Source organism: Aquarana catesbeiana, linkage group LG10 (genome assembly GCF_042186555.1).
Source record: "Aquarana catesbeiana isolate 2022-GZ linkage group LG10, ASM4218655v1, whole genome shotgun sequence".
NCBI lineage: Eukaryota > Metazoa > Chordata > Amphibia > Anura > Ranidae > Aquarana > Aquarana catesbeiana.
In genome coordinates this window covers 18,080,456-18,099,597 of record NC_133333.1, presented here as the reverse complement: position 1 = coordinate 18,099,597, position 19,142 = coordinate 18,080,456, and the positions used below count along the sequence as shown (strand labels likewise).

Sequence of the window (19,142 nt, the reverse complement as noted above, 5' to 3'; positions counted from 1 at the left end):
GGTGGTATTGATAGGCAGCACTGGTGATGAGGCACTGAATGGTGACATTTATAGGTGGCACTGTGGGCACTGATAGGTGACACTGTGGGCACTGATGGGTGGTACTGTGGGCTCTGGTAGGTGGGGCTGGTGGGCACTGGTAGGTGGCACAGAAGCCTCTGCAGAGACTCTCCACAATCGGGACTGTTGTCCCTCTCACAACTGCCGGTGATCGCCTTTTATTTTCTCCTCACGTTACCAGCATGAGGAGAAAAAATTGCCGATTACCGGCTCTGTTTACATCACATGATCAGCTGTCATTGGCTGACAGCTGATCACATGGTGAGGGGTCGGGATCGACCCCCTACTCCGATCTGTGATCAGCCGAGTCTCATAGACTCGCTGATCACAGAGCGTGCCGCGCACGCCCTGCAGGGGGCGCACAGGCCACTCGAGCACAGGATGGACTCCCTCCCAGCAAATTAGGTCTGCGCTGTAGCCGTCTTTCGGGCTGTAGTGCGGACAGGAGGTGGTTAACGGAATGCTAAAATACCATTAAAATACCATTGGTTGTGTTTAATTATCTTTATTAAGATATTTTTCACATAAAAACATTCCATATCGTTTCATTACAAAACCTTATAAATAAACATGCTTTAACATACATATATATAAAAAAACAACACATAATCACACATTCAACATAGTTCATGGATCAATCTCATGATACCCTCCCAACAGAAAGAAAATGTTAGGGATATTCTATAATCTATAGTCTACCCTCTCCCCCCCCCCCCCCCCCCCCCCCCCATGGGAAAGAAAAAAAAAACACACACAATACACCTCCATACTTTATAATATATTTGTGTCCCTATACCCTTTCCCATAAACTTTAGTGACCCCCCCTCCCCCCCTTGTTACTTATTCCCAATTATTGTTATCCTTTATCCCATACTATATCCCTAGTGTTCTCCCCATCCTATTGTTTATTTTGAAGAGGAGAGAGTCACAAATACCATTAAAATACCATTGGTTGTGAGGCCACGTGGCATACCTTATGTATACTTTGAGAAGACTTCGGTAATATTACAGGTTGATAAATCAGAAGAAATGGGAAGGACAGCAATTGTGTTCACATAGATATAATGCCACACCCGGTAATTGTGAACCAAAGGAATGGATACCCCTAAGTGGACTTTTAAGGCATTATTATCTAAACAAAAAAAGTTTTGAGAAGTGTTTCAATGTTACAAAATATTTATTAAACAAAACCTTGCATTAAAAACATGGTCACCGAGGATTGATTGGAATGTATAGATAAATCTGTATGAAAAAACACATTTTAAGGCATATTAATGCCTTAAAAGTCCACTTAGGGGTATCCATTATTTTGGTTGATCAATCAGGGTCTATGCCTCTAAAGCATTATTTAAAAAATAAAGCATGTGCCTTTTTTTTTTTTTTGTTACTCAAAAAAACGTTCTCATTCCTACCAAATAGAACTCAAAGTTCTTGTCTTCTAACTTGTTTTGCTGCATATTTCCAAAATTTGGTAAACAATGAGATTGTTTGAAAGGATGACTCTTTAGTTTCCTCATACCATTGGTCATATTCACGCCCTCCAGATTTCATATAAAATAGGCTTAGCGTTGTCCTCCAGCAGTAGTGACAGAGGTGACACCAGGGCAGAACACGTTGGGTGGAGGATGGACGGTCTACTGAGCTTCCTCTGCCTGCTTTGTGTCCTCATAACACCAGGTATGTCTGATCCCAGCAGGGGATAGATTTTGAACTACATCTATGCTATCTCTGTAGAATGAGAAGGTCCACGTCCCGTCATAGTGGATGAGATAGTTAGGTGTGTTGCTGGTTGGATCACCAGGCAATATATTACATTTTTATTCTTGGGTTCAGTGGTTGGCACTTCTGCCTTGCAGCCCTGGGGTTATGGGATTAAATCCTAGCCAGGATTACATGGAGTTTACATGTTCTCCCTTTGCTTGCATACTCCATAGACATGCTGGTAGGCTAATTGCCTCCTGTGTAAATCATCCCTAGTATGTGAGCGAGAGAAACCTTAGATTGTAAGCTATTTGAGGGCATGGACTGGTGAATGTACAATATTTAAAATGCTGTGTGAATTGATGGCGCCATTTAAATACCTGTAATAAATACAATTTTACAATAAATGGAAGCTAGTGTTCATGCAAGGGGTTCTGTCTGTCAATCAATATTCACTCTCATAATCTAATATATTTTTCAGGTCATTCTCTTTCATGCATCAACTGTGTGGGACTAAATTCCTGCACGGGATCTTCTGAGACATGTATGCCTAATTACAGTTGCGGTGTGGCCTATGAAGTGACCACTGAAGGTAAGCTTTGCAAAATATTTCTGGAGTACAATAAATTTTTATTTTCATTATTTAATGAGGACTCATAGGCTGGTGCACAGGGTGTGCCAGATGTGCCTGGGCACACCCTAATCACCCTGTTTTGCACAGATTCTCCCTGCTGCTTGGCTGCAAAAAAAGGGACTGAGGAATCTCTGTCCCCAGTCCCTTTCTCAGTCTCAAAAGTGAGACATCAGGGGGCTCCTAAAAAACTGTAAAAAAAAAATAAGAATAAAACAAATTTGTAAAAAATATGGTAAAACATAAAAAAATGGTAAGTAATAATAAAATAAAAAATATAAAATAAAACAAATAAATAAAAACTACTATCACCAATCTCTGCCCTACTGACACCGTCCACTGCTCTACTGACACTGTCCACTGCCCTACTGACATATATATATATATAAAAAATCTATACACACAGTATGTGAGTGCTTGTGTTTTGGGGTGCACAACCTAATGCAATTGGCTGCGCACACCTATGTGAGGACTTCAACCAAAGCAAATAATTCTTAGAGCGAGTGAAAGTGAATTTCTCAGATCTGCTTCCTCTCTCCCTCCGGTGCCACATTTGGCACCTTTCAAGGGGGAGGGGGGAACAGGTACCTGTTTTTGACAGGTACCCGTCCCCACTTCCTGAAGACAGTGCCATGGCGCCGTCCCTCGGAAGTTTGGTCCCTGACTCCTTCCTCCGCCACCGGGCTAGTTAGAAAGTGTAACACGCTTTGCGCATGCGCAGTAGGGAACCGGCTGTCAAGCCAAAAAGGCTTCACTACCAGTTTAACTTACGATGAATGGTGGCAGCAGCACCCGACAGATTCGGAAATCGGCTGCTCACGGGCTCCCTGGACAGGAACACCTCTTTAAGTTCTCTAGTATGTCTAGTTCACTGTGTAAAAAAATGATCACGTCTTAAAGGGTCAGTCCATCCAAAACATATACATAGTTACATAGTAGGTGAGGTCGAAAAAAGACACAAGTCCATCAAGTCCAACCTATGTGTGTGATTATATGTCAGTATTACATTGTATATTCCTATATGTTGCGGACATTCAGCTGCTTATCTAATAGTTTCTTGAAACTATCAATGCCCCCCTGCTGAGACCACCGCCTGTGGAAGGGAATTCCACATCCTTGCCACTCTAACAGTAAAGAACCCTCTACATAGTTTAAGGTTACACCTCTTTTCTTCTAATTCTAATGAGTGGCCACGAATCTTGTTCAACTCCCTTCCGCAAAAAAGTTTTATCCCTATTATGGGGTCACCAGTACGGTATTTGGAAATTAAAATCATATCCTCTCTCAAGCGTCTCTTCTCCAGAGAGAATAAGTTCAGTGCTTGCAACCTTTCCTCATAGCTAATATCCTCCAGACCCTTTATTAGCTTTGTTGCCCTTCTTTGTACTCGCTCCATTTCCAGAACATTCTTCCTGAGGACTGGTGCCCAGAACTGGACAGCATACTCTAGGTGCGGCTGGACCAGAGTCTTGTAGAGCGGGAGAATTATCGTTGTATCTCTGGAGCTGATTCCCTTTTTAATGTATGCCAATATTCTGTTTGCTGTGTTAGCAGCAGCTTGGCATTGCATGCCATTGCTGAACCTATCATCTACTAGGACCCCCAGGTCCTTTTCCATCCTAGATTCCCCCAGAGGTTCTCCCCCCAGTGTATAGATTGCATTCATATTTTTGCCACCCAAATGCATTACTTTACATTTTTCTACATTGAACCTCATTTGCCATGTAGTTGCCTACCCCATTAATTTGTTCAGATCTTTTTGCAAGGTTTCCACGTCCTGCGAAGAAGTTATTGCCCTGCTTAGCTTAGTATCGTCTGCAAATATAGAGATTGAACTGTTTTCCCCATCCTATAGGTCGTTTATGAACAAATTAAACAGGATTGGTCCCAGCACAGAACCCTGGGGGACCCCACTACCCACCCCTGACCATTCTGAGTACTCCCCATTTATCACCACCCTCTGAACACGCCCTTGTAGCCAGTTTTCAATTCATGTACTCACCCTATGGTCCATGCCAACGGACCTTATTTTGTACAGTAAACGTTTATGGGGAACTGTGTCAAATGCTTTTGAAAAATCCAGATACACCACGTCTACGGGCCTTCCTTTATCTAGATGGCAACTCACCTCCTCATAGAAGGTTAATAGATTGGTTTGGCAAGAACAATTCTTCATGAATCCATGCTGATTACTGCTAATGATACCGTTCTCATTACTAAAATCTTGTATATAGTCCCTTATCATCCCCTCCAAGAGTTTATATACTTTTGATGTTGATGGTTCTGTAATTCCCAGGCATGTATTTTGGGCCCTTTTTAAATATTGGTGCTACATTGTCTTTTCTCCAATCAGCTGGTACCATTCCAGTCAGTAGACTGTCAGTAAAAATTAGGAACAACGGTCTGGCAATCACTTGACTGAGTTCCCTAAGTACCCTCAGATGCAAGCCATCTGGTCCCAGTGATTTATTAATGTTAAGTTTCCCAAGTCTAATTTAAATTCTGTCCTCTGTTAACCATTGAAGTGCTCCCTCTGATGTGTCATGAGGATAAACACTGCAGTTTTGGTTACTGAAGCCCCCCGATTCACTCGTGAAGACTGAGGAGAAGAATAAATTCAATACCTTCGCCATCTCCCCATCCTTTGTAACCAGATGTCCTTCCTCATTTTTTATGGGGCCAATATGGTCTGTCCTCCCTTTTTTACTGTTTACATACTTAAAAAATTTCTTGAGATTTTTTTTGCCCTCCTCCGCTATGTGTCTTTCATGTTTTATCGTAGCCGTCCTTATTGCACCCTTACATTTCTTGTTGCATTCTTTATAAAGTCTGAATGCTGATGAAGATCCCTCAACCATGTATTTTTGAAGGCCTTCTCCTTTGCTTTTATATGCATTTTTACATTGGAGTCAAGCCATGCAGGACTTTTGTTCGCTCTTTTAAATTTATTACCCAATAGGATGCATTGGCTAATGCCCTTAAAGCAAACCCATCTCTCCTCCGTGTTCTTTGTTCCTAAGGTTTTATCCCAATTTATGCCTTCTAACAAGGTTCGTAGTTTAGGGAAGTCGGCTCTTTGAAAATTCATTGTCTTTGTATTACCCTTATGTTTCCTATTTGTGTGATTTATACTGAAACTAATTGACCTGTGATCGCTGTTACCTAAATTGCCCTGTATTTCCACATCTGTGATCAGGTCTGTTTTAGTTTTTGCTTGATGCTTGAGAATTCCACCTGCTAACAAGAGAGGGGCACACAATGGGTCAGTTGTGTTTTCAATAAAGTCCGGCATTGGGGCTTGGTGCTTTTAAGATAATCATGTCCCCCAAGCAGAAGACCCTGAGCTTGTGTTCTTGGTGTCAAGGCTTAGCAGAATAATCAGAAATTGCAGCATACGTGTTTATGTGATGACAGGTTTCTATTATAGAGCTCCTGTTACTGCCCTAAAATGTTGCAGGTAAAAACACATAAAAATAAAGTATTTTGAATGATTACTTGCAGTGTTTTCCTTTCCATTAATCAGAACTTCATAGACAATTTTACCACCCCAGGAAGAGTCAGTTCCCTAGCACAGCCCCCTCTCTCTTTGCACATCATAGCCATCCCTCTTCTGGGAGTGTCTAATTATTATCTTTGCTGGCCTAGCTCCTTTGCCCCTCCCCTTACCTTTATGTAGCTATAACCTATAGTATCACTTGGGTAACTGCTCTGAGTCTGTTGGGGCTGCTGAGAGCACATGCAAGATGATGGCACCAAACAGCAATCTCAGGCCTTGTGGATATCTACGCAATTGAGGCTTTTACAGGTAAATAACAGTTGATGCATAAATTGAAAAAAAATAAAACATTTTGTTTCTTTTTTTTGTGTGTTTTGCATTTTTATTCTTAAATTTTTACGTTAATTTTCATAATATTTTCATTTATACTTTATTTTTTATTTCAATGAATCTATTCTATTTTATCTTATTTTATTTATCTTATTTTGTTTTACTGGTATTAATTATAATAATTGTTTTTATATTTTTTGTTTTCTTTTCTTTTATTCTTTTTTGTTTTCTCTATTTTCCTTTCTTATTCTTTCATTTTTTCTTCTTTATTCTTGTTTTATTTTTGGAACCTAGTTATTCCTTCACTGCAGCTGGCCTCTGGCCACTCTACCAGTGGCGGCTGGTGATTTTTTTTTTGGGAGGGCAGCAAACAACCACCCCCTCCGGTCAGCACCCCCTCCTTCCCACCGCTCGCTATCGGTCGGGTCACCCGCACAAATGTACCCCCCGCGCGTTCTCGCGGTTGGTTCGGTCGTCCAGGCCCTTATCCCATCTAGATTGTGGGCGGGCAGTGCTCCTATGGGCGACGGGTGACAGGCAACGGGCTCATCCTCTGTATCATGGCGGCTTACGCCGTGCATCTCCTCCCTCTTCCTCCTAGGCAGCCAATAGGATCGCCTGTCCTTCAGCCAATCAGGTGACGGGTCTCAGGACCCACTTCCTGATTGGCTGGGAGGAGGATTCGTGTGACAATAGCGAATTTTCATTTGCTATTATCACACAACTGGGTCAGCTCGGAGCGCAGTGCTCTGCGTTCCAAGCCCACCCTTTTTAAAGCCTATTAGCGCCTCTGGCTCTAATCACGTGCTTAAAAAAAACCACCCCCTCTCCCATTGGAATCCATGCATCCGGAGCTCTGTATGTAGATTTGGGGGGCAGGACACATGGATAGGGAGGGCGGTGCCCGTGCACCCCTAGTGGAAGGGCCGCCACTGATCTCTACCTTATTAACTCCCATGTCAGTATATCATGTGTATATCATTGGACCCCCTTTTACAGAAACTGATGTACTGTCCAATACAATTTACATTTTTGTTCATTATATCTTTTATAAAATGCTGAACAAATTTAAACTTATTTGCATACTGACATGGTTTCTCCATAGATGTACACATAAACCAACTTCGGCCTTCTCCTGATGAAGTGGGCGCTGTCCTGTGAAATGCATAGAGATTGCCGTTTCTGCAAATGAACATTGATTTACTAACAGCATTGGCATTTAGAATGCACTTTGGTGAAACAGTGTTTTTATTTCTACACGAAAATGTGGATATGTATATGTTTTTTATGTAAATTGAGATCATTTTTATATATTTTTAAATTTGTTGTACCATTTTACTTAGCACCACTCCTAAAAGTCCCATGGGCATATTGTCTTTTTGGTTGTTCTGGTATATTGGGGACTGAGTGCTGCTAAGGTCTGAGCACAGGGGGCCTTGTTTTTGTTTCTAGATTAATATATTGCAGCTATATAATACTACTATATTAATTATTGTGCAGGGGGAAACATTGCTACAGTCTATATACGGTCATGTGTGTCGAATAGCAAGTGTAATAAAACGGGCAGCATCAGCTATACCGGCGGCACAATGAAGATGGGGATTTCATGCTGCGACACCGATTACTGCACCCCACCTCTACCCCAATGTAAGTTCCTTTATTTTATTATTAATATTTTTATGTTCTTATTCACAAAATGTTAATATATTCACAATATTAATAGTGACATATAGTCACATATTTACATTTCCCTAAATACAAACCCCAATATATCCCCAATGTGAAATCAATTTTACCTCTATACATAAAAGTGTATCAATTCTTCAACATTAATTAAATTAAATATTTAATATAAAATTTCATTTCATTATTAGCATAAAAAAATCAAAATGATTGGGTGCAGTCTATCCCCAAGTTTCCAGGTATCTGTAAATACTTTAATTGTTCTTCAGTCATAGTTAGTAAGGTTGAATAAAGACACCAGTCCATCCAGTTCAACCTGAATGAGTGTGGGTGCGTATCTACAATCATCCCTATTTATTTAAGGTACCCATATAGCGCTGCCAATTCACACAGCACTCCACACATACATCGTACACCCACATCGGTTCCTACCCTCAAGAAGCCCACAATCCAAGGTCCCCAACTCACATTCATATACTAGGGCCAATTTTTTTGAACAGAAGCCAATTAACCTACCAGCATGTCTTTGGAGTGTGGGAGGAAACCGGAGTACCCGGAGGAAACCCACGCAGGCACAGGGAGAACATGCAAACTCCAGGCAGGTAGTGTCGTGGTTGGTATTTGAACCAGCGACCCTTTTTACTGCTAGGCGAGAGTGCTACCCACTACACCACTGTGCCGCCCAGTCATTTAGTTGTGTCCAGGCCCGGACTGGGACAAAAAATAGGCCTGGGCATTTTAGACTGAGCAGCCCGAGGGGCGGTGGCGTTTCGCGGGGGTGGTTGATGATGGGATGTGGGGTTCCAGGATGTGTGGATTTGATTACCCCAACTCCGGTTTTGATGGCGTAGCCTTATAACAGGGTTGGGAGCTACGACTTTAGAAAACAAGTTACCAAACCCTGTTATAATGTGCAGTTCCCTTTTAAAACTTATAAAGTAGTGGTTACAAAGCCAGTTATAAAGCATGACTCACAAAGCCAGATATGATGGAGTACTCACAAAGCCAGTCATTAAAGTGGTGTTCCTGACGAAATTTAACTGTTTGAATAAAAATACCCCTAAAATACACAAGCTTAATGTATTCTAGTAAAGTTAGTCTGTAAACTAAGGTCTGTTTTGTTAGTTTATAGCAGTAGTTTGTTATTTTATAAACTTACAGCAGGCTGTGGCCATCTTAAGTGTGGGCATCTGAAGCCAGACTGTATTTCTTCCTGGATCTCAACCTTGCAGATCTTGCACATGCTCAGTGCAGCACAAGCAGTGTAATAGGTTTCAGGTCAGGTTTCCATAGCAACGGCAATTTCAGAGGAAGTTGCCGCCCCTTCCCAGAAGGCATTGCAAACAGGAAATGATGCGATGGGCCGCGGCCAGGGAGGAGGAAGTGAAAAATGAATACAGCAGATATACAGTAAGTGCTGAGAAAAAAAATTTTTAAATATCCAATTCGTTTACAGTGCACAGTTTAGTGAGGGATGCTGAAGAGTTGTAAAAGTGGGTGGAACTCCACTTTAAGCAAAACTCCTTTATAACTGGCTCTGTAAGTAATGCTTATTAACTGGCTTTGTGAATACTGAAAAGCCCGTTATAAAGCATTAAGCCTTGTACACACACCACTAAACCACAGCTCAGGTCAGAGCTACTGTACTAACAAACCAATGTTAGTACAGCGACCTCCCCTGCTGAGCTATTGTGTTCTGACAGGGGGACCCCCCCCCCCGCCAGAACACTCCGGTCAGCGCTCTCAGCCATTGGCTAAAAACGCTGACTTTTTTCAGTCACGAGCCTTCGACAGAAGCTGGGCTGAATGGCAGGCTTCTGTCGGACCGGCTGCCGTTCACACGGGCTGAATGCCAGCTGACATTCAGCCAGTGTATACTAGGCTTTACTCACGGAGTAAGTTATTAAGCAAAACTCCTTTATAACTGGCTCTGTGAGTACTGCAAAGGCAGTTAAAAAGCATTACTTACACTGTCAGTTATAAATATATACAGAGCCAGTTATAAAGGATTATTGCTTTATAACTGGCTTTTTGACCGTTAGCAGGTGTACAAGGATTAATTACAGTTACTGAAGAAAAAAAATCATAGCTATCATTATTAAAAGCAGTGCTCCCTGGCCTGGAGCATCAGATCCTTCACTTGCAGGAATGGAGATGGATGTACACCAGCCGGCAGCCACACTACTTTCCCTATAGGCGGCCTCAGCACCTTGCTGGCTTTCATGTGCGTGAGGTGGGTCTCAGTAGGTGGTGGTGCATAAGGCCTCTTCCTCTGCTTCCATGTCCCTCCTCTCTTCCTGGCGTCCTGGTTGCCAGGTGACCGTCGGTTGCGGGGCGCATGCGCAAACACTGACTTCCTGTTCAGCGGCGACCTGGGTTGCCATGGATCGGCTTGGTAGGCGGGGAATGAGGAGACTCTTTCTGCTCCTCCCACCACCGCCCAGCATATGCAAAACATCAGCGGCCGGTGTTAGAACACCGGTCCTGCATGTCAGAACCCGCAGCCAACTCTGCATGTCCCAGACACGCAGCCCAGCGGCCCCCGGCCCACCGAGCAAACCCCCGGTCTGCCCTATGGCCAGTCCGGGCCTGGTTGTGTCCAACTCTTCATGACCTCATGAACCATAGCATGCCAGGCTTTTCTGAAAAGAGAATGCTGGCCGGTCATGTGATAGCAATCTTGGCACTGAAATTAGGTATTTGCAGCATTTATTTATATAAATCACACACAGAGGGGGATACTACAATAGGAGGCAGTGCTGATGGTGTATACAGGTTAGAGTGGCTTAACAACCACTTTAAAGCGGAGTTCCACCTGAAAAAAAAGTCAGCAGCTACAAATAGTGTAGCTGCTGACTTTTAATATATGGACGCTTACCTGTCTAGGGAGCCCGCGATGTCGGCACCCGAAGCCGATCGGTGCTGCCGCCACCATTCCTGGTAAGTAGGGATGAGCCGAACACCCCCCAGTTCGGTTCGCACCAGAACATACCGAACAGGCAAAAAATTTGGAAGAACACACGAACACCGTTAAAGTTCTAATGCCCCGTACACACGGTCAGATTTTCCGATGGAAAATGTGTGATAGGACCATGTTGTCGGAAATTCCGACCGTGTGTAGGCTCCATCACACATTTTCCATCGGATTTTCTGACACACAAAGTTTGAGAGCAGGCTATAAAATTTTCCGACAACAAAATCCGTTGTCGGAAATTCTGATCGTGTGTACACAAATCCGACGGACAAAGTGCCACGCATGCTCAGAATAAATAAAGAGATGAAAGCTATTGGCCACTGCCCCGTTTATAGTCCCGACGTACGTGTTTTACGTCACCGCGTTCAGAATGATCGGATTTTCCGACAACTTTATGTGACCGTGTGTATGCAAGACACATTTGAGCCAACATCCGTCGGAAAAAATCCTAGAATTTTGTTGTCGGAATGTCCAAGCAAAGTCCGACTGTGTGTACGGGGCATTAGGGATACGAACATGAAAAATCAAAAGTGCTCATTTTAAAGGCTTATATGCAAGTTATTGTCACAAAAAGTGTTTGGGGACCCGGGTCCTGCCCCAGGGGACATGTATCAATGCAAATTTTTTTTTTTATAAACTGACGTTTTTTCAGGAGCATTGATTTTTTTAATGCTTAAAGTGAAACAATAAAAATGAAATATTCCTTTAAATATCGTGCCTGGGGGATGTCTATAGTATGCCTGCAAAGTGTCCCATTTTTCCCGTGTTTAGAACAATACCACAGCAAAATGACATTTCTAAAGGAAAATTGTCATTTAAAACTGATCGCGGCTGTAATGAATTGTCGGGTCTCAGCAATATAGATAAAACTCATTGAAAAAAAGAGCATGGGTCCCCCCCGTCCATTACCAGGCCCTTTGGGTCTGGTATGAATATTAAGGGGAACCCGAACCAAAATGTAAAAAAAATTTGCGTGGGGGTCCCCCTAAAATCGAAAACCCATACCAGGTCCTTGGGGTCTGATATGGAAATTAAGGGGAACCCTGCGCCAAATTAGAAAAATGGCTTAGGGGCCCCCCAAAATCCATACCAGACCAGGGTATGGATTTTAAGGTGAACCCTGCGCCAAAATTTTTTTTAAAAATGGCGTAGGGGTCCCCCCAAAATCCATACCAGACCCTTATCCGAGCACGCAACCTGGCAGGCCGCAGGAAAAGAGGGGGGGACGAGAGAGTGCCCCCCCTCCTGAGCTGTACCAAGCCACATGCCCTCAACATGGGGAGGGTGCTTTGGGGTCTGACCCCAAAGCACCTTGTCCCCATGTTGATGGGGACAAAGGCCTCATCCCCACAACCCTTGCACGGTGGTTGTGGGAGTATGCGGGTGGGGGGCTTATCGGAATCTGGAATCTCCCTTTAACAAGGTTACCCCGCCCTCTCTAAAGCCACAGGGGAGCCACGGGGAACCCTCGTGGCATCAGAGGGGGGCAGGGTCACCCGTTTACGTCACCGGGTGACCCCGCTCTTAGCTATATAAGAACTTTCACCCAGAAGAGGCATGATTCGGCGGGAGCCTCCCATGGAGGCGAAACAGTTGAGGCTTTTTTTTTTTCTTTTTAGGTCCATTGGGCGGCATGAATTTACATTGCTGGACTTTTTTTTTTTTTTTTACTAAAGGACTTGTCCAAAGCTGTCTCTTGTCTTTTTTACCATTTTTGACACTTTTTTTGTGAAATGGTAGGGGTACAATGCACCCCGTTACCAATTTACAAAGGGGGGCCGGGATCTGGGGGTTCCCTTGTTAAAGGGGGCTTCCAGATTCTGATAAGAGGGCAAGGGTTGTGGGGATGAGGCCCTTGTCCCCATCAACATGGGGACAAGGTGCTTTGGGGGGCTACTTCAAAGCACCCTCCCCATGTGGAGGGGATGTGGCCTGGTACGGTTCAAGACAGGGGGCGCTCTCTCATCCCCCTCTTTTCCTGTGGCCTGCCAGGTTGCGTGCTCAGATAAGGGTCTGGTATGGATTTTGGGGGGACCCCTATGCCATTTTTTTTAATTTTGGCGCAGGGTTCCCCTTAAAATCCATACCAGGCCCTTCAGGTCTGATATGGAAATTAAGGGGAACCCTGCGCCAAATTTTAAAAAAAAATGGCGTAGGGGTCCTCCCAAAATCCATACCAGATCCTTCAGGTCTGGTATGGATTTTAAGGGGAACCCTGCACCAAATTTTTTTTTAAAAATGGCATAGGGGTCGCCCCAAAATCCATACCAGACCCTTATCCGAGCACGCAACCTGGCAGGCTGCAGTAAAAGAGGGGGGGCGAGAGAGCGCCGGTTGAGGCTTTTTTTTTTTCGGTCCATCGGGCGGTGTGAATTTACATCGCTGGACATTTTTTTTTTAATTTTTTAATAAAGGACTTGTCCAAAGCTGTCTCTTGTCTTTTTTACCATTTTTGACACTTTTTTTATGAAATGGTAGGGGTACAATGCACCCGTTACCAATTCACATAGGGGGGCTGGGATCTTGGGGTGCTCTTGTTAAAGGGGGCTTCCAGATTCTGATAAGCCCCCCACCCGCATACCCCCACAACCACCGGGCAAGGGTTGTGGGGATGAGGCCCTTGGGGACAAGGTGCTTTGGGGGGCCACTCCAAAAGCACCCTCCCCATGTGGAGGGGATGTGGCCTGGTACGGTTCAGGAGGGGGGGCGCTCTCTCGTCCCCCCCTCTTTTCCTTGCGGCCTGCCAGGTTGCGTGCTTGGATAAGGGTCTGGTATGGATTTTGGGGGGACCCCTACACCATTTTTTTAATTTTGGTGCAGGGTTCCCCTTAAAATCCATACCAGACCCTTCAGGTCTGGTATGGATTTTGGGGGGACCCCTAAGCCATTTTTTTAAATTTGGCGCAGGGTTCCCCTTCATTTCCATATCAGACCTGAAGGGCCTGGTATGGATTTTATGGGGACCCCCACGCAATTTTTTATGGGGACCCCCACGCAATTTTTTTAAAATTTTGGTTCTGGGTTCCCCTTAATATTCATACCAGACCCAAAGGTCTTGTTAATGGACTGGGGGGAATCCATGCCCTTTTTTTCAATGAGTTTTATCTATATTGCCAAGACCCGACAACTCATTACAGCCGCGATCAGTTTTAAATGACAATTTTTCCTTTAGAAATGTCATTTTGCTGTGGTACTGTTCTAAACATGGGGAAAATGCACCACTTTACAGGCATACTATAGACACCCCCCAGGCACGATATTTAAAGGAATATTTCATTTTTATTGTTTCACTTTAAGCATTAAAAAAATCACTGCACCCGAAAAAAAAAACCGTTTAAAAAAAAAGTGCATTGATACATGTCCCCTGGGGCAGGACCCGAGTCCCCAATCACTTTTTATGAAATAAACTTGCATATAAGCACATTTTTCATGTTCGTGTCCCATAGACTTTAACGGTGTTCGTGTGTTCTTCCAAATTTTTTACTGTTCGGTATGTTCTGGTGCGGGGGTTTTCGGCTCATCCCTATTCAACAATACAAAAACTGATGTTTAAGGGTTAACCTAACCCAAAACCTGCTGAGCTTACATAGAGCCATAAAATAATGCTCTGCTTAATTAATAAGACTTCAAAATTGTCTTTGAAGAATACTTTTGTATTACTTATGTTTTTTTTTTAAACTAACATTATCATGTTCTAACAGTGCCAGCTACCAGTTCCCAGGCCAATGGACTTGTTTGCCCATCATGCCAATCGCAGTCCTTGTGTGATCAACAGTCGAATATACAATGTACTGGCAGTGAGCAAACTTGCCTTTTTCAACTTTCCTCAGCAGGTATTTCAACATTATTTTATGTTTGTATGTGTTTATTTACTTTAATTAAAAAGCATTTGACATGAAAATACATTCCCAACCACATCAAAATTGGTCTTTAACCCTATCAGTGCTTTGCAGAGATAGAGATGTATGAGGCTGCCATCTTTATTTTGGAAAAGCTTCTGTTCTTCAGCTGTATTGTCCCAATGACCATCGGATCGATCTGCCTCCATGACTTACTTTTCATTGCTAGGGGGAGTTGGCCAAAGCCAGGGGCAAGAGTAGAAGGCAAAGGTTCTGGGGAATGTGGTGGGTCAATGTGTGTACATATGTTGAAAAATCTGAGAAAATGGAGGCAAAATGGACTCCCATGGTACAGTATGGACTTACATAATGAATTTAGAAAAATATAAATTTATTATACAAAAAATATGTGTAGTTAAAAACATAGACAAATGTATACTAAACACCGGAAGCTACTCATTATAGGCACCCAATTCTCTGACACAATCATATGTGTGTATATGTTGTATATGTTATGTGTATATGTTGGTGACACAGGCATTCAGTTTTCTAAGAGCCCTTTCACACTGGGGCGATTTGCAGGCGTTATTGTGTTTAAAATACCGCCTGCAAACCGACCCAAAACAGCCGCTGCTGTTTGTTCAGTGTGAAAGCCCGAGGGCTTTCACACTGAAGCGGTGCGCTGGCAGGAAAAGAAAAAAACTCCTGCCAGCCGCATCTTTGGAGCAGTGAAGGAGCGGTGTATTCACCGCTCCTAAACCGCTCCTGCCCATTGAAATCAATGGGGCAGCGCAGCTATACCGCGGCAATACCGCGGCTACAGCCGCGCTATACGAGCGGTTTTAACCCTTTTTCGGCCGCCAGCGGGGGGTTAAAACCGCACCGCTAGCAGCCGAATACCGCTGGTAAAGCAGCGCTAAAAATATCGCTGTTTTACCGCCGACGCCCGCTACCGCCCCAGTGTGAAAGCAGCCTAACAGTGTATTGATCGACACTTTCTGCTGACACCTCTGATTGTGGAAGGAAGTTCCACATCTTTACCGCTCTGACTGTTATAAAAGCCCCTACACAGTCTAAGGTTAAACCGCTTCTCATCCAACTTCATTGAGTGGCCATGTGTCTTCTTAAGTGACCGGATACTGACTATTTTTTTCCCTATGCTAGGATCTCCATTTAAATATTTGTATATTGCGATCATGTCACCTCTTAAGCATCTCTTCTCCAGGGAAAATTCATTTAGTGTGTGTAGCCATTCCTCATAACTAAGATCCCACATCCTTTTTAGCTTTATTGCCCTTCTTTGCATTCTCTCCCGTTCCAACACATCCTTCCTAAGGACCGGTGACCAGAACAAGATGTGTCTGGACCAGAGTTTTATAGAGAGGTAGAAATATAGTTTTATCTCTTAAGTATATCCCCTTTTAATGCATGCTAATAGTCTGTTGGCTTTGCTTGCTGCAGCATGGCATTAAATGCTATTGATGAGTCTGTCATCTGTTAGGACCCCCTTTTCCATCCTCAATTTCCACCCCAGCTTGGACCAATGTAACTATGCATATGCCATCCCTGTGGGAGCTGGAAATCACTATAGTACCACTTCCTCCACTCCCCCGATGAAGTCACATGATGTGACGACACGCGTCGGGATTGGAGCAATAGGTATCATCAATATTTGACGGAAGGATACGAGTGTGGCGCTTGTGGTTTGCTACAGGAGAAGGATTAAGCTATTAAATCAATCAGGGAATCACTGAAAACTATCACCTGTGATTAATTCATGCTGTATACCTTACGGCAGTAAGGTGAGAGGCTTGCATATACAAAGGTGTCATCACAGAAGATTTGTTCAACACCGGCCATTTGCCATTTCACGGTGGAGGGATTCACTTTGTATGCAATATATTTTTTAAATTGTCACAGACTTTTATCTGGTTTACATCTTCTGATTCTCTACAATTTTGATTACGTTTGCTTGGCTTTGCACATGGACTTTTGTCACTTTGTTTTCTTTATTTAATAATTGGATGATTCATGCTATATGCTTTATTACTATTAGTACACTGTTAATGTTATTCTTCACTTGGTAATGTAATTATTATTATTTATCTCACCTTTTTGCATTTTGTAATTTACGTTTACACAGCGCAGCATCATTATTTATTCATTCATCACCACTTCTTCCACTAGCTTCTGGGTCCAGTGCCGAGCGGCTGCCCTGCATAGTCTTCTCTGATTTGATGGAGTGCAGAGGTGGGATGGTGATGGTATGAGCTCCAACCAGTCCATTCTGAAAACAGTTTGCATTCATTGAGAAAAGCAAACGCATGGCAGGGGCACTAGGGTCACACATTGAATGATGGTTTATGAGTAGATCCACAACAGGCAGCTCACTACTCATAGAAATGTGTATGAGGAATCCACAAAACAAAGTCATGCAGGAGGAGCACGACATGTTACCACCAAGGTCACAAGAACACCAGGCATAGCGGTAAAAAAACACAGTTTAATTATCCAAATGGTACAGTCAATATATTGCACATAAAAGGTTAAGAAGTATTGCCAGCTTGCCAAATCGTAACAAAGCAATCGCATACCCTCATACAGCAGAGCAGAGGCGGCTCTAGGCTTTGTGAGGCCTTAGGCAAAACTTACACATGAGGCCCCACGGACTGGGACGCTCCGTGATGAGGCCGCTATTCCTCAGGCTGCGGGCAGTATCTGATTTGTCCGTCAGCTCCTAAGCCACAGAGTCCCATTGGGGGTAGGCAGAGCCGCTGGCGTCAACTTCAGTGATTGAGAACAGGCAAATTAGGCGGCCGCGAGGCCCCTGTGAGTGCGAGGCCTTAGGCGACCGCCTAATTTGCCTAATTAGAGAGCCGCCTCTGCAGCAGAGTCTGGGGTGTATCCAGACTCGGACTCATGGTATGGGGAACTAATCCTGAATGTCACCTCTGTGACTGCTGATGGGCAGAGGCAATTCTGGTGTCTGCTAGGGCTCAGACTACAGATAACCAGGGACCCAGGGTGAGCCCGGATATGAGGTCACAGGCTGGTGGAAACACTCCAAGAGAAAACTGCTGAAAGGGCAAATCGCTGGACGGTCTGGCAGCAGCCAATCACAAGTAGATAGAACGATAAGAAAAGCCAGTTGTCTTGACTACACGTTTCGGGGCACGCCGATGAGCTGATGAAGGAGCATACCCTGAAAATGTAATCTAGACAACAAGGGCCACAGATCATTTTTTTTTCCGGGGGGGGGGGGTTAAGGTCTTTCAAACTCAAAGGCATCATTTACTCTTTAATGTTGGGGGAAGTATGGTAAAAACATGTGACAGCAGAGTGGGGCCACGAGGCTTTGCAATGCAGCGCAGCAAAAATGATCCCCATTCAACTGAATAGAACGCAATGCACGCAGTTGTGGTGCGATAGTGTACTCATATAGTACAGCGAGCTCCTCCTAAGCTCCCTAGTTTTTTTTTTTTTTTTTTTCGTTCAGCCCACTGGGTTGAACTAAAAAAAAATCTTACCGTGTGACCCAGGCTTTAGATCTCATTCATATGTTCTAAATGGCCATGGAATGGCAAATATACCATGAATACCTACAGCCAGGATCCCAGATGTTCCAAGTTTTGTCAGCTGCTCAGCCTGAGTGACGGGCTGAAAAGAGCCACTGCTGTTACCATGTATCTGCACATCCAGTAGTCCCCATGTTTAACCACTTCAATACCAAGGACGTCATATGACGTCCTTGGCTTTGAGCAGGTATATCTGAATGATGCCTATAGTTACAGACATCACTCAGATATTGCCGGTTTCAGCCGGCGAATCTCTACACCATAGGAATGATCATAGCGGCTTGATCGTTCCTATGGGTGGCGAGAGGGGACGTCCCCCCCTCCCGCCGCCCTCCGGTGCCTGCTCCGACTCACCGTTACGATCGGTGAGGCGGAGAGTAGATCTGCCGGCGCCGGATGTAGATAATAGAGATTTCCAGATGGTCCCCGGAGTCTCTATGATCGTCGGAGGCCGGGCGCGATGTTATGACGTCACGCCTGGCCTCTCCATTCAAAAAAAACGGCGCCGCTTCAGCTTGGAAGCGGCGATCGTTTTATTTTTTTAATTTTTTTCAGGCTTCCCAGCCTAGTGGGGAGATATGGGGTCTTATTGACCCCATATCTCACTATTAAGAGCACCTGACATGTCATATTGCTATTACAAGGGATGTTTACATTCCTTGTAATAGGAATAAAAGTGATCAATTTTTTTTTTTTTCAAAAAAGTGTCAAAATAAAAAAAATAAAATATAATTAACAATAAAAAAAAAAAAAAAAAAATTTTAAAGCGTCGCTGTCCCCGTGTGCTCGCACGCAGAAGCGAACGCATACGTAAGTCCCGCCCACATATGAAAACGGTGTTCAAACCATACAT

The 19,142-nt window shown here is 43.8% G+C and overlaps 1 protein-coding gene across 1 annotated transcript in view; it reads left to right on the top strand.

The window, feature by feature from the left end:
- The first annotated feature begins 1,645 nt into the window (after positions 1 to 1,645).
- LOC141110413 (uncharacterized) overlaps positions 1,646 to 19,142 on the top strand; it is a 67,225-nt gene continuing 49,728 nt past the window's right edge. The window contains exons 1-4 of the mRNA XM_073601751.1: positions 1,646 to 1,737; positions 2,243 to 2,353; positions 7,719 to 7,865; positions 14,577 to 14,708. Coding sequence (XP_073457852.1) covers positions 1,686 to 1,737; positions 2,243 to 2,353; positions 7,719 to 7,865; positions 14,577 to 14,708 — 442 coding nt within the window. The 5' untranslated portion in view covers positions 1,646 to 1,685. The remainder of the gene's footprint in view (positions 1,738 to 2,242; positions 2,354 to 7,718; positions 7,866 to 14,576; positions 14,709 to 19,142) is intronic.